The sequence below is a fragment of the Bufo bufo genome, chromosome 10 (genome assembly GCF_905171765.1).
Source record: "Bufo bufo chromosome 10, aBufBuf1.1, whole genome shotgun sequence".
Taxonomy (NCBI): Eukaryota; Metazoa; Chordata; class Amphibia; order Anura; family Bufonidae; genus Bufo; species Bufo bufo.
The window spans coordinates 139,168,356-139,190,927 of NC_053398.1; the positions used below are offsets into that span (position 1 = coordinate 139,168,356).

The window sequence follows — 22,572 nt, forward strand, 5'->3', positions numbered from 1 at the left end:
CTGGAAAGTAAATAGAGTCCCTTAAAATTAGACTCAGGGAATGAGGCTCATAAAGTCACATGAGGAAATGGAAGAATCGTTAAAGCCCTTGGGGGATTATCCCATTCAGGTGAGCCTATAAAAGTTTAGGTTTGCGTGGGGTTAAAAAGCACAAACGGGAATAAAGAAACACAATTAGAGGGGGGGTTTTTTTTGGGGGGGGGAGAGAGGAAAATGGGGTGAATAAGACATGAAAGTGTCATAAATGGCGTGGGAGGGGGTAACCTGCCTCCATACGTATTCAGGCAGGGTCTTGTAACTTGTCCTGTTCATCATTATGTATGTGCACCCCTTATCACATGTGCACCCCTTATCACATGTGCACCCCTTATCACATGTGCACCCCTTATCACATGTGCACCCCTTATCACATGTGCACCCCTTATCACATGTGCACCCCTTAACATATGTGCACCCCTTATCACATGTGCACCGCTTATCATATGTGCACCCCTTATCATATGTGCACCCCTTAACATATGTGCACCCCTTAACATATGTGCACCCCTTATCACATGTGCACCCCTTATCACATGTGCACCCCTTATCACATGTGCACCCCTTATCACATGTGCACCCCTTAACACATGTGCACCCCTTAACACATGTGCACCCCTTATCACATGTGCACCGCTTATCACATGTGCACCGCTTATCACATGTGCACCCCTTATCACATGTGCACCCCTTAACATATGTGCACCCCTTAACATATGTGCACCCCTTAACATATGTGCACCCCTTATCATATGTGCACCCCTTATCATATGTGCACCCCTTAACATATGTGCACCCCTTATCACATGTGCACCCCTTAACATATGTGCACCCCTTATCATATGTGCACCCCTTATCATATGTGCACCCCTTAACATATGTGCACCCCTTATCACATGTGCACCCCTTAACATATGTGCACCCCTTATCATATGTGCACCCCTTAACATATGTGCACCCCTTAACACATGTGCACCCCTTATCACATGTGCACCGCTTATCACATGTGCACCCCTTATCATATGTGCACCCCTTAACATATGTGCACCCCTTAACATATGTGCACCCCTTAACATATGTGCACCCCTTAACATATGTGCACCCCTTATCATATGTGCACCCCTTAACATATGTGCACCCCTTATCACATGTGCACCCCTTAACATATGTGCACCCCTTATCATATGTGCACCCCTTAACATATGTGCACCCCTTAACACATGTGCACCCCTTATCACATGTGCACCCCTTATCACATGTGCACCCCTTATCATATGTGCACCCCTTATCATATGTGCACCCCTTAACATATGTGCACCCCTTAACATATGTGCACCCCTTAACATATGTGCACCCCTTAACATATGTGCACCCCTTATCATATGTGCACCCCTTAACATATGTGCACCCCTTAACATATGTGCACGCCTCGGAGTGAACGGCGCTTTATAAATAATAATAATCATTATGGGAATGTTCATCTTAAAATGACAAGTGGTCGCATCGTGACATCTCAATAAGGCTCATTATGTAAAATTACTTAATATTTGTAAATGTAATATTTGGATTGCTTGTAAATCTTATGACTGAATCATTCACAACTAGATGGGAGATGCAGGTATAATTTGGGAACTACTGTATGCCACCATTAGCTTTCCGTCTGCACCAGTTATCAGTGGTGTTATTATTGGTATTTTGAGGGCAGGTTTAAAGGTGTCCATTGACCTAACAATTCTTCCACTACTAGAATACAGTATATACCGGCAGTGGCGTGCCCAGGGTGTTTGGCACCCGGGGCGGGTCATTTCTCTGTCCCCCCCCCCCGCCCCCCAATACTTGACCACATACCTCTTACATCCAGTGACATCTCCTGTCATGTAGACCTTCTCTTTCCTCTTCTCCTCCGTTAGACCGCCATGACAAATTCTTTCAGCCGCATCTCGTCTCTACAGAGTTTGTAACACAGACACGTTAGATTTCTCAGTTTTTCCATCAACCTCTCCATCCTGGTGTCCCCACAGTGTCATCCTGCTGCCACCCCCAATACTGTGCCCGTTGTGCCCCCCAATGCCCCAGGTACTATACTTCTGAAAAAATAGTGACCCTAATAGACATAATTGGGGTCATTTATCAAACTGGTGTAAAGTAGAACTGGATTTCCAAAAGAGCTGTCAAATATGAAAGGTGGAATCTGATTGGCTGCTATGGGCAACTAAGCCAGTTCTACTTTACACCAGTTTGATATATTACCCCAAATGTCCCTATAGTGTCCACAGCAGCTATAATGTCCCCTAGAGACCCCCAGTAATAATAACACCCTATATTGTACTCCAGGTAATAATCCCTGTATAGTGTCCCCAGAAATAATAGAATTGCCCCTACAGTTCCCCCCAATAGCAACGCCCCCCACGCTGCCCCCATATAGTAATTTCCCACACACTGCCCCCCATAGTAATTTGCCCCATATAGTAATTTCCCCCAATAACACCCCCACACAGTAATTTTCCCCACACTGCCCCCATATAGTAATTTGCCCCACACAGTAGTTTTCCCCCATACTGCCCCCACACAGTAGTTTTCCCCCATACTGCCCCCACACAGTAGTTTTCCCCCACACAGTAATTTTCCCCCACAATGCCCCATATAGTAATTTGCCCCACACAGTAGTTTTCTCCCACACTGCCCCCACACAGTAGTTTTCCCCCATACTGCCCCCACACAGTAGTTTTCCCCCACACAGTAATTTTCCCCCACAATGCCCCATATAGTAATTTGCCCCACACAGTAGTTTTCTCCCACACTGCCCCCACACAGTAGTTTCCCCCACACAGTAGTTTCCCCCACACTGTCCCCACAGAGTAATTTGCCCCACACAGTAATTTCCCCCCACACTGCCCCCCACAGTAGTTTCCCCCACAGTAATTTCCCCCACACTGCCCCATATAGTAATTTCCCCCATATAGTAATTTCCCCCAATAACACCCCCACACAGTAATTTTCCCCACACTGCCCCCATATAGTAATTTGCCCCACACAGTAGTTTTCCCCCATACTGCCCCCACACAGTAGTTTTCCCCCACACAGTAATTTTCCCCCACAATGCCCCATATAGTAATTTGCCCCACACAGTAGTTTTCTCCCACACTGCCCCCACACAGTAGTTTCCCCCACACAGTAGTTTCCCCCACACTGTCCCCACAGAGTAATTTGCCCCACACAGTAGTTTGCCCCAGACAGTAATTTCCCCCCACACTGCCCCCCACAGTAGTTTCCCCCACACTGCCCCCCACAGTAATTTCCCCCACACTGCCCCCATATAGTAATTTTCCCCCACACAGTAGTTCCCCCCACATTGCCCCATATGGTAATTTGCCCCCCACATAGTAATCTCTCCCATAATAATTTGCCCCCACGCAGTATCCCACCATAATATTTTTCCCCCACATGTCGTCCTGTAAGCCCCCCCCCATGTCGTCCCCCAAAGTTGGCACATAAAAAAATAAAATAACCGAAAAGCTAAATACTCACTTGCGCTTGCAGAGGAGAGGAAGGCACGTACACTTCACTGTGCTGCTGCGTCCCGGCACAGGTGCGCGCGATGACATCGTCACGCACGCCTGCGCCTGGATTTCACTACTGCATAGGCCTCAGGCCTACAAGGCCTGAAGCCTATGGCGGTGATCGGCGGTGGGGCAGGGAACTATGCGCTCCCATGCCCCGTCGCAGTATGTGGGCGTCAGCACTCCAGCAATGAGCGTTTCCATCTGTATTGATGGAAGCGCTCATTGCTTCTGGCACCCCCCTGAGAGCCGGCACCCGGGGCGGACCGCATCCCCCCGCCTCCCCCTAGGCACGCCACTGTATACCGGTGTATATATATATTTTATTTATTTTATGCACTTCTATAGCGCTACTATATTCCGCAGCGCTTTACAGACATTAGCATCACAGCGTCTCCAATGGGGCTCACAATCTAGGTTCCCTATCAGTCTGTCTTTAGAGTGCGGGAGGAAACCGGAGAACCCGGAGGAAATCCACACAAACATGGAGAGAACATACAAACTCCATGCATATGTTGTATATATATATATATATATATATATATATATATATATATATATATAGACAACCCGATCCAACCAAGTAAAGCTGAGCTCACATCCATTTTTCTATTCTGTCATAGGAGCTGAACAGTGAAATTCTGGCTGAGAGGGATCTGTCACCCGAGAGACACCAATGGTGCCCAATGGACTTCAATGAATGGGTGTGTCGCGGTTCTGCCACGCTGTCTGTTTTAGGCCTCATGCACACGAACATATTTGCATTCCGTTCCGTTTTTTTTTGTGCTGACCGTATATGGAACCATTTATTTCAATAGGTCAGCAAGAAAAACTGAAGGTACTATGTCCGTTCCATTTCCGTATGTCCGTCTGCATAACGAACAAGGATAGGACTGTTCTATTAGGGGCCAGCTGTTCCGTTCCGCCAAATATGGAATGCACACGGATGTCATACGTATTTTTTGCGGATCCATTTTTTGCGGACCGCAAAATACATTCAGTCATGTGCATGAGGCCTTAGGGTACAGCTACACTGGTCGCGGCCAGGATAGCAACATAATGGTGGACCCATAGAAGATGAATGGTATCGCTGTGCCAGTCGCAAGAAATCCAGCGATCCTATTCATCTCTAAGGGATCACTGTTACTCTGCGATCCTGGCCATGACCAGTGTCCTCGTGTAGCTGTGCCCATAGGAACTGAACAATGAAATTCAAGCTATGACCGGATCCGGCACACGAGAGACGCCAAAGACGGATTTCAATGACATAATGGGGTCTGGCATGAGGTCCGACATTCCTCTGTAAAATAAAAAATAACGCGGCACCACATTTCCTGGCACGTATGTCGGAATCTGCGATGGAGGCGCAGCCGTGGATGTGAACCTATGTTTTACAATTTCACAATTGTAACTTAGGATACTTTCACACTAGCGTTTTTCTTACTGAGTTCCGTCCTAGGGGCTCAATACCGGAAAAGAACTGATCAGTTTTATCTTAATGCATTCTGAATGAAGAGCAATCCGTTCATTATGCATCAGGACGTCTTCAGTTCAGTCTTTTTTTGCCTTTTCAGGACGGAGATGATACCGCAGCATGCTACAGTTTTATCTCCGTCCAAAATTCCGGAACACTTGCCGGAATGTCGGATCCGGCATTTTTTCCCATTGAAATGCATTAATGCCGGATGTGCATGCTCAGACCTCCAAAAAATGTGAAAAAAATAAATGCCGGATCCGTTTTTCCGGATGACACCGGAGAGACGGATCCGGCATTTCAATGCATTTGTCAGACGGATCAGGATCCTTATCCGTCTGACAAATGCCATCAGTTTGCATACGTTTTGACGGATCCGGCAGGCAGTTTTCCGGCGACGGAACTGCCTGCCGGAATCCTCTGCCGCAAGTGTGAAAAGTAGCCTAAGGCCTCATGCACACGACCGTTGTTGTGTTCCGTTCCACAAAATGGGGTTCCGTTGTTCCGTGATCCGTTTCCGTTTTTGTTTCTGTGTGTCTTCCTTTATTTTTGGAGGATCACCAGACATGAAGGAAAGTAAAAAAAAGTCTAAGTCAAGTTTGCCATGCAAATGATAGGAAAAAAACGGACGCGGACGACAATCTTGTGTGCCTCCGCGTTTTTTTCATGGTCCCATTGATTTGAATGGGTCCGCAAACCATTTTCCGTGAAAAAATTAGGACAGGTTATATTTTTTGGACGGACTGGAACCACGGATCATGGACGCGGATGACAAACGGTGCATTAGCAGAGTTTTCAACGGACCCATTGAAAGTCAACGGGTCCGCAGAAAATCACAAAAAACTGAACAACGGACACGGAATAAAACAACGGTCGTGTGCATGAGGCCTAAGATTGTGAGCTCCGCTGGGGACAGAGTGCTGATCACGTCTGTAAAGCACTGTGGAATATGTCAGTGCGTAAAATAATAATCATTGCAACTGTGCAGAGATGTAAAAAGGAAAAGTTTACCTACTGGGATCAGGGTCTATGGATCTACTGGGATCAGGGTCTATGGATCTACTGGGATCAGGGTCTAGGGATCTACTGAGATCAGGGTCTAGGGATCTACTGGGATCAGGGTCTAGGGATCTACTGGGATCAGGGTCTAGGGATCTACTGGGATCAGGGTCTAGGGATCTACTGGGATCAGGGTCTAGGGATCTACTGGGATCAGGGTCTAGGGATCTACTGGGATCAGGGTCTAGGGATCAACTGGGATCAGGGTCTAGGGATCTACTGGGATCAGGGTCTAGGGATCTACTGAGATCAGGGATCTACAGGGATCAGGATATATGGATCTACTGGGATCAGGGTCTATGGATCTACTGGGATCAGGGTCTAGGGATCTACTTGGATCAGGGTCTAGGGATCTACTGAGATCAGGGATCTACAGGGATCAGGTTCTATGGATCTACTGGGATCAGGGTCTATGGATCTACTGGGATCAGGGTCTAGGGATCTACTGGGATCAGGGTCTAGGGATCTACTGGGATCAGGGTCTAGGGATCTACTGGGATCAGGGTCTAGGGATCTACTGGGATCAGGGTCTAGGGATCTACTGGGATCAGGGTCTAGGGATCTACTGGGATCAGGGTCTAGGGGTCTACTGGGATCAGGGTCTAGGGATCTACTAGGATCAGGGTCTAGGAATCTACTGGGATCAGGGTCTAGAGCAGGGATGCTTAACCTGCGGCCCTCCAGCTGTTGTCCGGACATGCTGGGAGTTGTAGTTTTGCAACAGCTGGAGGGCCGCAGGTTGAGCATGCCTGGTCTAGGGTAAAGGTAAGTAAAAGAGAAGCACTAACCCCCCCCCCCCCCCCCCCCCACCTAAAAAGAAAGAGCCATTAAGTTTTGCAGCAAGTTCTAGTGGAGCTGTAGCAATTGTAACACAAAGTCAAAGGATGTGAGAAACGTGCCCTGTGTTACTTATTTGGGAACTGAAAATTTATGCCTCGCTGAAAGTGCCCGGGGAAAAATTACATCAGACGAAATGACAATGATTAAAATCAGCTTTTTCTCTCCCTCTCCTGCCTGTGCCTTGTCTGCTGCTGCTGCTGCTGCTGAAGCCCTGGCAGGAGCCCGCTGATCTCTGCACACACACCCCGTTATCCCACAGCTGGCACCGGAGGGGGCACCTCTCACAGAAGGCAGGAAGAGGGGGGCAGAGCGGGGCCACTTCATTGGAGCTGATCCTTGCCCTGGAGGCGTTTGGAAGCCCAGAGCTAGGAGTGTGCAGCTCGAGCTCTCTCCTCCTCTCCATTCTCCTGCAGCTCCGGCTCCTTCCTCTCTGGTCTCCAGGCTGCACCAGGGGTTTGGGGGGCTCGTGAAACCAGAGGGTGCCCGGGAGACAGAAGGGGGGCACTGAATCCGGGGAGAGGACAAGGCTCACAGGGAAGAAGAAGAAGAAGAGTAGGAGGAAGCGATCTGGCCGGGATCTAGGTAAGAGAAGAGGGAGGGCTTGCTGGGAAAAGTGACTTGGAAGCGCAGGGGCACTGGAGCCCCCTATTCCTGCTGCAGGCTCCCCGAGCCCCGCAGGATGGAGGGCACTGTAATGCATTGTGCCTGCATGTTGCTGATATGAAGGTGGTATGGCAGAATGGTAAGGGGAGGGGGAGACCCCTGATCATAGCTGGGGGGCATGGGATCCTGTTGTCTTGTGCATGCAGTGACCCAGCACTGGGGATAGGAGTCAGTCTGTCTGTGTGATGCCTGCAGTAAGTACTAGCAGCTTTCAGCTCTTCTTGCATTATATGTTATTATGTATTGTTTTCTATTGTATTACAGTTTGTATTTGGGGAATGAAGGGAGGGGGGGGGGGTGCTGAAGGCTTTATTTAAAGCAGGGTGGATTCTGGGGGTAGTAGGGGTAAGGAGAGGGATAAGAGCATGGAGTGATCCAGCTTTTTCTGTTTGGAAACACAAGGGGGACAAGTGGAGCTGAGAAGCTGAGAGTTTCATCTACTTCCTCCTGTCCAAAAGTTTCCTGCCAAGACTTGTGTCACTGAGTCCCCTGCTGCTGGCTGATCTCAGGGGCTGAGGGGACCAGACAGACAGACAGGCAGACAGACAGGCAGACAGACAGACAGACAGATAATTAGAGATTAGATAGAAATGAGGATAGATAGATATGAGATTAGATAGATATTAGATAGCTGTAGATAGATGTGAGATTAGATAGATATGAGATTAGATAGATTTTAGAGAGATTACATAGCTGTAGTAGAAATTAGATAGATATGAGATAGTTAATAGATAGAGATATTAAGTGTCACACTTTTAATTATATTCAATCTAATATGATCAGAAATGTAAGAATTTTCCACTGACCAGACAGATGAACTAAAATGTATTCATTTTTTCTACCAATTGTAACCAAAATAATCTCAGTTGATTTTGCCTAAACTTTTGTGCTAATGACTGGCGATAAGTTTCAGTAAAACTTTCAGCTTCCCAAGGTTGGAAGAGTTTGATTTCCGTCCGCCTACGTTGTTGGTTGCATTGGGCGAATTCTGAACATTTCCATGTCCCATAAGGTAGTGTTGGTCCAAGGCAATCACCTTGTGTTTGAGAAGCTGAAGATCAGATTTGTTGCCCCCCCCCCCCCCCGCCTCCCCTTCCTTACATAGACACAGAAAAGTTGTCGCTCGTAAACTTAGGAAGCGTCTCTGTATCGCCATGAGCATCGCTGCTGAGTAAGGATCAACCCCAACCTTCATCTGACAGACTGGGCCCATTTCCATTGGTTGTCACCATAGATGCAAAGATTGGCAGGATTACATCTGTGGTGGACCTTGGGTTCCTAAAAACTGGGGGCTGCGTCGTCATCTCCCTCCTTAGGCAATGTAGGGGTTAAGGCAGGTTATGTTTCCTGCTTCATTGTTACAAAATATTCTGCAATCTTCCTAATATTCAGGGGCTGTGCACTGGAAGTTGATACATTCTTCTCTCTGGGAACTCCCCTCTGTGAGACCACCACCCAAAAGTGGTCTTCTCAGAGAAGGTGGCGCGGAGGCGTAATATATGGCGGTGTGGGTAAGGGGTGGTCTTTTGGAGAGGTTTCGCTGCCTTTGTTTTGTAAGATTTTTGCAATGCCCTGTTAGTCACAGAGGCTGGGGGGATTTTAGGCACCTTTCACCCCCAGCCAGTCCCTCTGTGGGGCTTGCGCAGACTGCCGTGGTATGAGTTACCAGGGCCCCGCAGCCGTGTGCAGAGGTGGGAACAAACTTCATACGCCCAGTAATACTTCTCAGACTTTTGAAGTGGGATCTAAATGCCTCATCCATTTGTGTGTGCAGTAAATGAGGAATATTCCTGTAGGCTTTTGTGCTGTGAAGACAACACCCTGAAATATTTTCTCTCTCTCTCTCTCTCTCCTTTCAACATTCCTTGCTCTAGGGTTTTTGCCCCGGGCACCAAGCCTTGAATAGAGCTCTATCTCTCCCTCTGAAAAAAAAAAAAAAAACTAAAAAAGAAAAGAACAAAAAAAAAAACGCCTTCTGTTTACCTTTTATGGGTAAAATAACAGCTTAAGCAAAGAGGCGACTTCATGGAGAAACGATTTCTTGAAATCTTCTCAAGCTGCAGCGACATAGCAAGTTTAATCACCCCTAGAGAGCGAAACAACTGTGTGCACAATGGGACACGGAGTCATTTTGTGTGTAAATGAGCGTGCTATGGCTTCACTTTACATGGGCAAATAGCTTTTACAAGCAACATTTGTGCAGCTACTTCCACAAAGACAGGGGGAAAGATAATCTGGCTTTTCATAGACCTGGAGGAGGGAAAAACAAGACCCAGAAAGGAAAAAAAAAAAACAACTACCCATTATTCGTAGACCTGGTTGTATTGGTTTTGCCCCCCAGCTAGTTCAGCCATCACCCAATTTGTGCATGAGACCACCCTCCTGTTTATACAATTAAAGCCGCTGGTTCCTAATGCAATTGTGTTTAACCCACTCTGAGCCGGAGAGGTGGGGGCCCTTGGCTCCTGGGGGCACGTAAGCAAGCATCTGTGTCAGTGGCATAGTCTTCTGAATAGGTGGAAGACTCTCTTTGTCAGTCCTGGCAGATTACCTCCCCCCCCCCCCCTGGTATGAGCGCCGCCAGTGAGGACGGTCCACCGAAAGGCACCACTACCTGCACACAGTCGCTCCTGGTAGAAGCAGTGGTCCTGACGGCAATCCCTTCTATCTTTCCCCAGAGGGTCTACAAGATGCATGGGATGCCCAATTCTGCACTGTCTTATGGAAGAGGAAAAGTGGGTAACATTGTCCCTTTTTTATTATTGTTTGAGCTTTTAATATTACAGCAGGGCAGATATGTTTCTGTTTATTATTGCTCCATTTTACCATCTACATATGCCGCATATTGCACCCAGTTTGCAAGTCTTTAACTTTCTCTAGAGGTGACTGGTGAGCCCCTATAGGGGGGCAGCCTCCCAGTATGGCAGCGGATGACTGGTAAATGGCCTTATACATTTCTAATCTAGATTGGTGAATTATTCAGGAAAATGATCTTTCCGGAGAACCTAAGCCACGTGTCTGTGGGCTACAATGCGGTCAGTCATTTTCTATATCCATCTTTTTATTGTTGTTATTATTATTATTGTACTTTTACGGTCACAATAGGTGACTATGACAGGAAGAGTTGGGCCACAAGAGCTTACACCCATGCTTGTATTGTTAGTGCAATCTAAACTATGAATGTGGTATTATAATATGGCGGATAAATGTGTTATAGCCACTCTGATGTAGCAGGGCAGAGTTTGTCATTTGGCACAGTGCGTGGTGAGATCATGATGTGTCAGCATGACTTAAACTTAAAGTTAACCCAAAGGACAAGCAAAGCAATTTACAAATGATATGCTCAGCTCTGCTACATCCGTATTTCTGCAGCAGGTTTGCACCTCTGTAGGTGCACTCGTATTTCCAGTGAATGCATGACTGTGCAGCTCTAACCCTCATCTGATCTCACATTACGTAGCGAGCGTGTAACCGGCGTACACACTAAAGCACCCCCCGGCTGCCGCTATTGTGCCTGAACTTTGCGAGCCTCTTTATTTCCCACACTAGTCCATACTGATCTTATTACATAGTACCGCCAGCTACTACTGTGTGCGATATGTTATATAACTGACTGGGAAACGCGCTCGTCACATTGCATCCAATTTGGAGGTGCATTTGTATTTTGCAAGCCTAATATACCATTTAGTTTTACTGTGACCCAACTGCGGTGTGCAAATGTAGCAGAGGGGAGTTTGCCAAAAGTCACAAACTTTCCCATATTGACAAGGTGCCATCTCTTGTTCCGCAGGGACCTACTACGTACTCAGCTCTACTGTACCTGGATTGGAAATGTTTGTGGATGGGGAATTAATGTAGGAGAGGGAAGCCACTTACTAGTCCACGTAATGTGTCTTGTGCCACCTTTGTATCCTGTAGAAATATATAGGTAGCACCTGTGACAGTTAGGTCTCGTTCACACGGGCGTCATAGATTTTGTCCGGATGCGTTGCGGCAAACCCGCGCCAGTAGGCACGCAATTTGAGTCAGTTTTGTCTGCAATTGCGTTCCGTTGTTCAGTTTTTTCTACGCGAGTGCGTTTTGCACGCGTGTGATAAAAAACTGAATCTGGTACCCAGACCCGAACCCCGACTTCTTCACTGAAGTTGGGGTTCGGTGTTCTGTTATTTTATTATTTTCCCTTCTAACATGGTTATAAGAGAAAATAATAGCATTCTTAATACAGAATGCTTACTAAAATGTCCATTAAGGGGTTAAAAAAATAAATAAAAATAAACTCACCTCATCCACTTGATCGCGCAGCCGGTATCGTCTTCTTTCTTCTTCCTCCAGAAGGACCTTCTATCTTCATTCAGCAGGACCTGCGCCGACGTCACCGCGCTCGCCACGTGGTGAGCGCAATGACGTCATCGAAGGTCCTTTTGCAGGTCCTGCAGGAAGAAGAAAGAAGACGATAGCGGCTGCGCGATCAAGCGGATGAGGCGAGTTAATTAATTTTGGACATTTTAGTTTGCATTCTGTATTCAGAATGCTATTATTTTCCCTTATAACCGTGTTAGAAGGGAAAATAATAAAATCAACAGAACACCGATCCCAAACCCGAACTTCAGTGAAGAAGTCCGGGTTCGGGTCTGGGTACTACATAAAGTTTTTTATCACGTGCGTGCAAAACGCATTGCACTCGCACGGAAAAAACTGAACAACGGAACGCAATCTCAGACAAAACTGACTGAAATTGCGTGCCTACTCGCGCGGGTTTTCCGCAACGCATCTGAACAAAATCTGTGACGCCCGTGTGAAAGAGGCCTTAGTGCTTCGAAGTGAGTATGTGTGTAGTATGTCGATCATTCCTGCGTGACGACTGTATCACAGTTTAGGATGCAAAATTGTTGCAAAATGCAGCAGAATTTTGCAAAACTGGGGAAAAAATGTAATGTATCTACTGCAATTCTGTGGAAATCATTGCAAAATTGCAAAGTATGAACGCACCCGAACGCCTCAGGGATGGAACGCCTCAGGGATGGAACCTACTGGGGGTCATTGATAAATCTGCTGCAGCCAGTATGTTGACTGCATATGACATTTGTCCACATTTTCTCCCTCAAACTTCCTCAATAGTTTGATATTTGTGGCCATGGTAGAAAACGGGGCAGATGTGCATCTCATGCATGGCGTTTGTGCTACAGTTTGTATCCTAAAATGACTATGGGCACCTGTCGGTAGGTCAGATCTGTGTATGTTGTAAAGGGGAGAAGGCACATGCGGACGTTCAGTTACTTATAGTCAGAAAGCTGGAGATGCCCACAGACTTGTCCTGCCGGCTGCAGCACTTCTGGCCCATTTGATTGTCTTGTACCTGGATGAATGTATGTGGATGGGATTGACATACATCTGGGGGCTGCCAAAGCAAAAAAACGTTAGTTGTGCCCCATTGTTTCTTAGGGATGTGGACATGTAAACTTGGACCCAGTGAGGTTGGCTGATGGTCCAAGTTGATTACATAGTACAATGAAGATGCTGGCATGCTATAAAGTGTTCAGATGTAGCAGAGCTTAGTGTAGTGAAATACCATTCTATTAAGGGTTATACTGATGTAGTAGAGTCCAGTGTAGTGTAATACCATTCTATTAGAGGTTATACAGATGTAGCAGAGCCCAGTGTAGTGTAATACCATTCTATTAGGGGTTATACAGATCAGTGAGTCGGTATAACCATCTGTAGACCATTTATTGATGGAGTGCACACATTTAATCGACCAATCTCTTACTGTAATTTTAGCGGGTCACAATAGGTCAAAATGATATGAAAGGGAGGTAAAGGTGGCCCTGACCACAAAAGCTCATATTCAGACTTTTACCACAGGAGTCAACCACCTCTGGCACTCCAGCAGTTGTAAAACTACAACTCCCAGCATGCTCCAGAACAGAATTGTAGTTTCACTACAGCTGGAGAACTGGAGGTTGCCGACCCCTATTTTACCACAAGGATGCTGTATTAACCCTAAAGATTGGCAGACTTGAGTTTGTCATATGGCACAACTCATCCTGATATCACGTGCTGTCTGCTGTTTTCCATGGGGCAGCAGTTAAACCTACTGGGGGTCATCTATTAATGTTGTCTGGGGTGAAAAAATAGTCGCAAAGGACATAATAAGGACACAATATTTTGTCGCTTGGGCATTTTTACACCAAGTATGACCGATGGGTGGGATGGGGAGCGCCCCAGGGGGGTAACTGGCAAAAAAAAAAGGCAGAAAAAGACATAGACTGCCATATATGTGCCTAATTTAGGACGAGGCGCCCACCTTGTCATACATTATCCGTAGACGACGGCAATGCAGGGGGTACAACTAAGGCATCCCACTTCATGTCCCCCACTGAGTTTAACCCATCTATGTAAAAAGAAACCGTAAGGGTATATGCACCACCTGGTCGTGTATTACGCGTGGATTTTCCGGTCGTGTAATACAGTACCAGCTAAAAAGTCTTATCTACACAGTGCGGAAATTGACCTGCTGTGCGGATTTTGAAGATTGTTCATGTGGCGTTTGGGATGTGGGGCAAATCCACCTCAAAATCTGAGACAAAATCTGCACGAGGTTTTTTCATGTGGATATATGACGCAGAAACGCAGCGAAAAAAATCTACACTGCCGTGTGCAATGGCGGCTTCAGACGCGTCGCAAACAAATCCGTCTTTCTTGTGGATTTTGATATGGGTTTCGCCACGGCATAGCTGCACATTTCCGCATCTGGATTTTTGAGAGGAGGATTTGTCTGCGGCGCCAAAATTGCACCAAGGCGTGAAAGCATCCTTAAATGACAAATTAAACACTGCTACATCGATATATTGTAAACGGTAGAAGGCGGCATTAGGACCCAGTCTCTCTCCAGGGGCGGGCGAGTCGCCTCGTACTGTATACAGGTCACGGATAACTTTGGTGTAGTGTCTTGTACTTTAAATCAAGCGGCTGCTAACAATTTACATTTTTATGCATACATCAAAGGACTGGCGTCTTGGGCATTCTTAGCATTAACCTCTGCCAATTGGCGCTGGCAGGTAGATTCATCAAACCTTTTTAATAGTTTCCTCCAACTTTTGCCCACTTCTCCACCAAATGGCGATGCCGTCTCTGCGTCTCGTGCCCAGGTGCGGTTGGAAGACGCTACAGTAGGTGAATGGATGTAAAGTGCATCACATAAAAGGCCTCGGGGACCGAGGAAGTCACTAATTTAGAGGTGTCTTGTTATTGAGATGCACTTGCAAAAAAAAAAAACTGAATCTCAATTCACAAATTGCTTCTCCGTTTGTCAGGGGATATTTCACATCTAACACATAAGCCCACGACCTCTAATTAGAATTTTGCAGTTTGTTTTGTGCCCCTTGAGGCTGACACCTTGGAAAGGAAGAAGAAGAAGGAGGGAAGAGAAAAAAAAATGCTCCTGATTTCTTATTGCTAATAAGCATAGTCTACCTGCCCTCTGGTATTTAAGAAAGCGATGCGAGGGGGTCTAATTGCGGCTGTGGATGATAATTTGTACGCAGGGCGTGTGATCAGGAGGATGCGGGAATGATCTGATTAAATTTGTGACCACCTCAATCTCATCATAGTGATTGTATTGAAGGAGAATTCTTCTTTTTCTAATTTTTTTTTTTTTTGCCTATCAAGGAGGAAAGCAGCATGTCCCGTCTGTCGCTCACCCGCTCCCCGGTCTCTCCCTTGGCTTCACAAGGAATACCTCTCCCAGCGCAGCTCACCAAATCCAATGCACCTGTGCACATCGACGTGGGGGGACACATGTACACCAGCAGCCTGGCCACCCTGACCAAGTACCCGGACTCAAGGTAAGGACAGATCTCTCCATCTGTTTGTTCCCCTTTAACTCCCAGACAGCGGGGTACGTCATGGGCTTGCTCTGTACCCAGGGGCTTCAGACATTTTTGGAGGTTGGATATTTTTTTTGCAAAGGCTCCTTGCTTCTGTCGCCCTTGGGAAGATGTTACATTTGATATAGCAGAGCTGAGTTTGTGATTTATCAGAAATCACTGTGATCTATCCACGTTATCTGTTCTTTTATATATGGCTGCAGGTAAGCTCTGGCGCCTCATCTCGCACTTGAACTCATTTACGAACCCCAGTATTGCATTAAGAAAAGTTGCAAGCCTCCTTTTTCGAGGCCCGTGCAGCATTTTTACACCATCCTGGCAAGAGCATGGTGGGGCCGGGGCAAATTTACTAACATTTACGGCTGGAAACAAAAAAAAATACTCCACTCTGGGAGCAGAGTAAGATATAGACATAGCAGAGCTGAATTTGCTGTATGGTTTGTACAGTATGATAACTCAAGGACCAGTCTTTGATCCCCCCCCACTTGCGCTGCCGGAGGATGCGTCTAAATTTTGACGAGGCACATCCTCCGGCAGCGCAAGTGGGGGGGGGGGGGGGGGGGGGATCAAAGACTGGTCCTTGAGTTATCATACTGTACAAACCATACAGCAAATTCAGCTCTGCTATGTCTATATATCACAGACACGATGAGTCCTATGCCTGGTTTTGGCGTAAATTGACTTCCAAACGTTTCAATAGATTTAGGGTATGTCCACATAGGGCATAAATAGCCGTGAAAAACGTCACAAAGAAAATGTCTGCGCATGCGTATTGTGCTGTGAATTTCACCCTAAGCATTGCAAATTGCGAAATCTGCAGCATAAACGGACACGCCGAGGACTAGCAATCCGCACTGTACAGTGATTCCCGCGTGGATTAGCAGCAGATTTGCAGCAGTGCATGTGGATGAGATTTGTTTCTTATCCATTTCCCTGCTGCTGTGTTTTTTTTTGCTGCTGCAATTCCGTAACGGAAAATTTTAGTAACATCTACGGTTGACGTAGCCTTACCGAAGCATTTCTGAGGCAAATAGATACCTTATATCCGATTTTGTGATGGGTCACTTTGCAGTGCTGAGTTGGGGCGCAGAAATCAGTCCCCTTGGCCGACTCTGATTTCCCCTCATACCTAGTAGAAGGTCCTTGGCAATCCCCAAAACTTTCTATGCTCTGCTCATGCCAGACACCCGGCGCCCATGAAGTTCAGCTGGATGACCGTACACAGGCCTTTTTCATTAGCTCTCTGCTTCCAATTCGTTTTCTAATTAGCAGCTTTTCAGATTATGGCAGAGCAGACAGGGGGTGACTTTGCAGTGTTTTCCGGTTATGTCTGACATGCCTGTACGCAAGCTTGTTAAGAGCCGGCTGGCCAAGTTACTCGCCGGTTGTAATTGACTTCTTTAAATAACATTCTTTCTGGTTAAAGTGTAACCGATTCTTTCCATTAAGCAAGGTCATACTTAGATGGCGATTTATTTTTATATTTTATATTTTTTGCTTTTTCCTTGGGATCCCGAGAAATAAAAAATAAATAAAAGTAAAATCCGCAGCAGCCCCGGAGGAGATCGCAGCTCAGTGTATGCAATATACTTTCTGCATGGTAATTAGGAACATAACTTTACCGCCAGATGTTTGGCAAGACTTGCAGACATTACAACCCCTTTCACAGAGTTGGGAGAATTGCACCGTCCGGGCTACGGCAAACCTCTTGATTTGCAACCAGTAGTCTCCAACCTGTGTATAGGCCAGCTGTTGCAAGACTACAACTCCTAGCAGCCTGCGGCTGTCAGGGCATGCTGGGATTTGCAGTTTCAAAACAGCTGGACAGCCACGAATTGGAGACTAGTACCGCAAAGTTTTCATAAAGTCACGTAATCTTGGAGGTGGCTTAATACCACTTTAGGCCTCATGCACACGACCGATTCACTTCAGTGGGCCCGTGGACGCAAACGTTGGCTATGGCATCTTGCAAAGGATCATCTAACATAGATCATATGGTCAGTATTTGTAAGCCAAAACCAGGAGCGGATCCTAGAGGAACAAATCTTTCTGTTAAACTTTTTCTCTGTAGGATCCACTCCTGGATTGCAAAATAATGACCGTGTGAACATGGCCTTACAGGGGATACAAGTGTTAAGGCCTCTTGCACACGGGCGTCACAGATTTTGTCCGGATGCGTTGCGGGTGCATTGTGGCAAACCTGCGCGAGTAGGCACGCAATTTCAGTCAGTTTTGTCTTTGATTGCGTTCCGTTGTTCAGTTTTTTCCACGCGAGTGCAATGCGTTTTGCACGCGCGTGATAAAAAACTGAATGTGGTACCCAAACACGAACCCGGACTTCTTCACTGAAGTTCGGGTTTGGGATGGGTGTTCTGTTTATTTTATTATTTTCCCATTGTTATAAGGGAAAATAATAGCATTCTTAATACAGAATGCTTACTAAAATGTCCATTGAGGGGTTAAAAGAAAATAAAAATAAATAAACACACCTCATTCATTTAATCGCGCAGCCGGTATCGTTTTCTTTCTTCTTCCTGCAGGACCTGCAAAAGGACCTTCGATGACGTCATCGCGCTCACCACGTGGTGAGCGCGGTGATGTCAGCGCAGGTCCTGCTGAATGAAGATAGAAGGACCTTCTATCTTGATTCAGCAGGACCTGCGCTGACGTCACAGTGCGCGATGACATCATCGAAGATCCTTTTGCAGGTCCTGCAGGAAGAAGAAAGAAGACGATACTGGCTGTGCGATCAAGTGGATGAGGTGAGTTTATTATTATTATTTTTTTTAACCCCTCAATAGACATTTTAGTAAGCATTCTGTATTAAGAATGCTATTATTTTACCTCATAACCATGTTAGAAGGGAAAATAATACAGTGAATTGACTTTAATGGGGTTCGGGGTTGCTCATCCCTATTTACTAACATCATCTCCTAGCAATCATGCGTCAAAATCGCAACGCATCCGCACTTGCTTGCGATTTTCACGCAGCCCCATTTATTTCTATGGAGCCTGTGTTACGTGAAAAAACGCTGAATATAGAACACACTGCGATTTTCACGCAACGCACAAGTGCTGTGTGAAAAACAACGCTCATGTGCACATCCCCATTGAATTGAATGGGTCAGGATTCAGTGCGGGTGCAATGCGTTCACGTCATGCATTGCACCCGCGCGGAATACTCGCCCGTATGAAAGGGGCCTTTAAGCCATTATATTACAAAAGCTACTTCTCTGTAATAAGCAGCCAGCCAATCAACTGACCACGGGTGTACTGTCTGCATCTTTTGAGATGAATGGGTCTTAGGACTGTTCTATTAGGGGCCAGTGTTCCGTTCTGCAAAATATGGAATGCACACGGACGTCATCTGTACTTTTTGCGGACTGCAAAATACATAAGGTCGTGTGCATGAGCCACGAAGCTAGTAAGCTTAGTAAACGTGCCCCTATATGCTGCGACAGAGGCTGAAATTGGGATGAGGTGGAACAGTCATATATTCCACCTCTACTAGGGGATCATTTATTAAGACCAACGTTTCAGATGCCAATCCTAATAACCCCTATAGCTGGCAGTGGATCCGCTGGACTTATGTAGAGGTGCCGGACTCTCTATAACTTCAGCATAACTGCGCCGGTCTAAATGTTAGACAGCTTTCTAAAACGGGCGTAAAAAATGATGAATGAGATGGGCCGGCCTGTGCCCTTCCCTGCCCATGCCACGTCCACTTTTTTAGATCTGGTGTGAGCGGGGAATGGTGGCAAATTGCGGCGCATATAACCTTTGCGCCGCAATCTGCGCCAGAAATACACCTTATATTGGCATATTTCTGGATAGTAAATGACCCCCTAGGTGCTTGCAGTTGGCCAAATTACGTATACTCCTTTACATCAAACCTAGACCTGCGTTATGCAGCAGGACACATGTCTAGGTAGATTTGCCATTCGGTAGGCCGAATTATTGGTTGTCATCTACCTTTCCCAGAAATGTAGAAATGGCTGGATAGTAAAAACTTGCCAGAAGGAAGAGGACGACTCAATAACTTTGGGCGACCAGTTACGCAAGCATCTGTGTGTTTACCAATCGTTAGGGAGAGGCAAAACCAGCCTGTATGTGAGCTGAAGATCCGGCTCTAATTACAGGTACTGTGCTCATAATTTTGACCTGTAATTAAAGAACGCGTCTTAACTTTCCCTGCTGGGTGGCTCAGTGATGACCCATCTTTAGAAGGAAAACCTGCGCTGTTTTTATTTCAGGGGACGTTTTATTGAAAACTCAATTTTAATAGTCAATGGGCATCGGTAGAATTTTATGGGAAAGTATTGGGACCATTTTGCAAAAAAGAAAAAGCAAATGTGCCTTGTTAGCCATGTTGTAGGAGCAAGGGATGAATTCCTGCAAAAAGGTTTTTTCACAGACTTCCCCTGCAGCCCCCCTAAAAAACGGAGCGGCCGGTCGGGCTTGCCTGCAACTGCTCCATTTATTTCTATGGGAATTCCGGAGATAGCCGAGCGCTGTACTCTGCTATCTCTGGAACTCCCATAGAAATGAATGGAGCGGCCACAAGCATGTGTGACCGGCCGTTCTGTTCATTTCAGGGGGGGCACACGGCCCCTATTCTCGTCATCGGTGCGGGTCCCAGCGGTAGGACCCCATACTGATCTAATAGTTATTCTCTATCCTGTGGATAGGGGGATAAATTAATCTAACCGGAATACCTCTTTAACAAAATTTTACTTACGTTGTGAATTTTCTATTCGAGAGTCTGTGAAAAAGAAGAGTTCAACCGCGTTAGGAGCTGTGATGGCGACCATATTGGTTGTCATCCAGTTTCCCCCCAGTTGTAAGGAACAGCTTAACTGAATATTCAACAACTGAAGTAATGGACATTTATTAAGGGGTATTTCCACTTTAGACTGCTCTGGCATATTCATGGGATGGCATGCATGTCTGATAGAAGCCTTGCCCTCAGGATAACAGGAGTCCGCTGACTCCTTTTCTGCAAGCCAAGATGACCAGCGGTGGACACATAGAGGAGGTAAAGTGGAGAGGTGGCCACACAAGTCAGAGGCTCATTGAAGTGGCTATATGACTTTCTAGGGCTTGTCCATATCCTGAGGATAGGCCATCAATATCTGATTGTAGGGGGTCCAACACCCCGAACCCCCATCAATCTGCTTTTCTGCACTAGGTCTAGGAAAGGAAGTCAGCGCCAGAACTACCCTGAAGTGATTGAGGATCAGGATCACTCCGTCCACTGCACAATGGAAGAAGCTACTCGGACACAGCTGATCGGCGGGAGAGCAGGGTGATAGACCCCTGTCGATCAGATATTGATTGCCTATCTTGAACACAGGACATCAAAAGTAAGGGAGTTAAGAATTCCTTTAAAGCCTCATGCACACGGCCGTAATTGTTCTGCAAATCGCGGATCCCAGATGTGAGCACGCCGTCTTTTTTTTCCACGTCTAGAGAAAAGTCCCTTTCTTGTCTGCAAAATGGACAGTAATAGGAAATGCTCTGTTTTTTTTTTTTGTTTTTTTTCAAGGCCGCGGAATGGGTGTGCTGTCCGCATCGTTTGTGGCCTCATTGAGATGAATGGGTCCGCATCGGATCCGTAAACAAACGCGGATGTGATGTGGACCGAAACCGCGGCCGTGTGCATGTGGCCTAATGGCGTTGACCCAGAATGATAACTTGACACCTTGAAAACAACACAAATAAAAGGGCCAACGTGATGTTAGTGGCCCTTTAAATGGTCACCTTTTCTCTTGTATCCCCTAATAGGTGTTCTATAGCTTTTATTATAAACCTTAGTCCTGTTTTATGAAACTTTGCAACCGCCGACATCCTGCAGCCTTTAAAATCTTGTCTTCTGCACAAAGTCCTTCAGGCGTTCCTGATCCTAAGAGGTAATTATTCCTCCCCCAGACTCTCTTGCTTGCGTCCTTGTTGAGTTAAATATTAATTTTAGGAAGATATATATTAGAAAAAGTATGAAAAATGAGATTGCTGCCGCACTCGTCGAGTCTGATGACCCAGTCAGTGTGTTTGGGCGAGAGACAGAAAGGCAAAGGCCATGAGAGATCTTTGAAAACTCCAACCTTCTCGGCTCAACATCGCCTTCTGAGTTTTGTTCTGCATGAAATCCATCGATGACGTTCAACGCAAAGCTGCAAATCCGTGAGAATATTGCGGGTTTACAGGGCATTTGTTAGAATGGCGCCTTCATTTTATGGGTAGGTCAACAGTAGCAAATTGCTCAATAGCTTTTGGTAGCCCAGAGACAATTTTAATTTTTTTAGTGACCTTAACTTCTGTAGACCCTAGTGAACCTCGACTCAAAAAGTTAGGCACAAGCAGCAATTTTACAAGGTTGTTGGCTACCGGATATCTGGGATTTGTTAGGCAATACCATATAGGCATTCTATATGGTATTGTATTCTACAGCTTGCAATAAAACATGCCACCATGGAAGTACAGTATGAGCCCAAAGAACAACACAGGTCCTTAATATGGCCTGTGGCACAATAGGCTTGTTTGGTTGTGCCTGAATCACGGGCTGTTTGTCCATTTGTATCTAAAAAATTGGGCACATATGTTTTTGTGACTTTTGCAAAATGTTTTTGATAAAGGGGAGATATATAATTATTAATGCCAATACTGAATATTAATAATTAATATGATCTCCTGGCTGGTTCGCCATTGAAAAGACCAGATATCGCTTATTAATATTAATAGTTGTTATCAACAGCAATATCTAACCTTACTGGTGTAAAAAGGCAAAATATTACCAATTTTCGGATGACAACGGTCAATATTCCCCTTTTCCCCCTAGCTTGTGGGACTGTTCTCAGTTTAGGCTACTTTCACACTCGCGTTTGGTGCAGATCAGTCATGGATCTGCACAGACGGATCCGTTCAGATAATACAACCGTCTGCATCCGTTCAGAACGGATCTGTTTGTATTATCTTTAACATAGCCAAGACGGATGAGTCTTGAACACCATTAAAAGTCAATGGAGGACAGATCCGTCCCCATTGACTTACATTGGGT

At 46.1% G+C, this 22,572-nt stretch overlaps 1 protein-coding gene across 4 annotated transcripts in view; it reads left to right on the forward strand.

Moving 5' to 3' along the window:
* Positions 1-7,150: 7,150 nt before the first annotated feature.
* KCTD15 (potassium channel tetramerization domain containing 15) overlaps positions 7,151-22,572 on the forward strand; it is a 46,687-nt gene continuing 31,265 nt past the window's right edge. The window contains exons 1-3 of one of the 4 annotated variants that reach the window (XM_040409428.1): positions 7,151-7,551; positions 10,311-10,367; positions 15,301-15,476. In XM_040409428.1, the coding sequence (XP_040265362.1) occupies positions 10,323-10,367; positions 15,301-15,476 (221 nt within the window). In that variant the 5' untranslated portion in view covers positions 7,151-7,551; positions 10,311-10,322. Of the gene's footprint in view, positions 7,552-7,605; positions 7,712-7,801; positions 7,827-10,310; positions 10,368-15,300; positions 15,477-22,572 lie in introns of those variants that run through there. The other 3 variants (XM_040409432.1, XM_040409431.1, XM_040409429.1) reach the window with 3 other exon arrangements.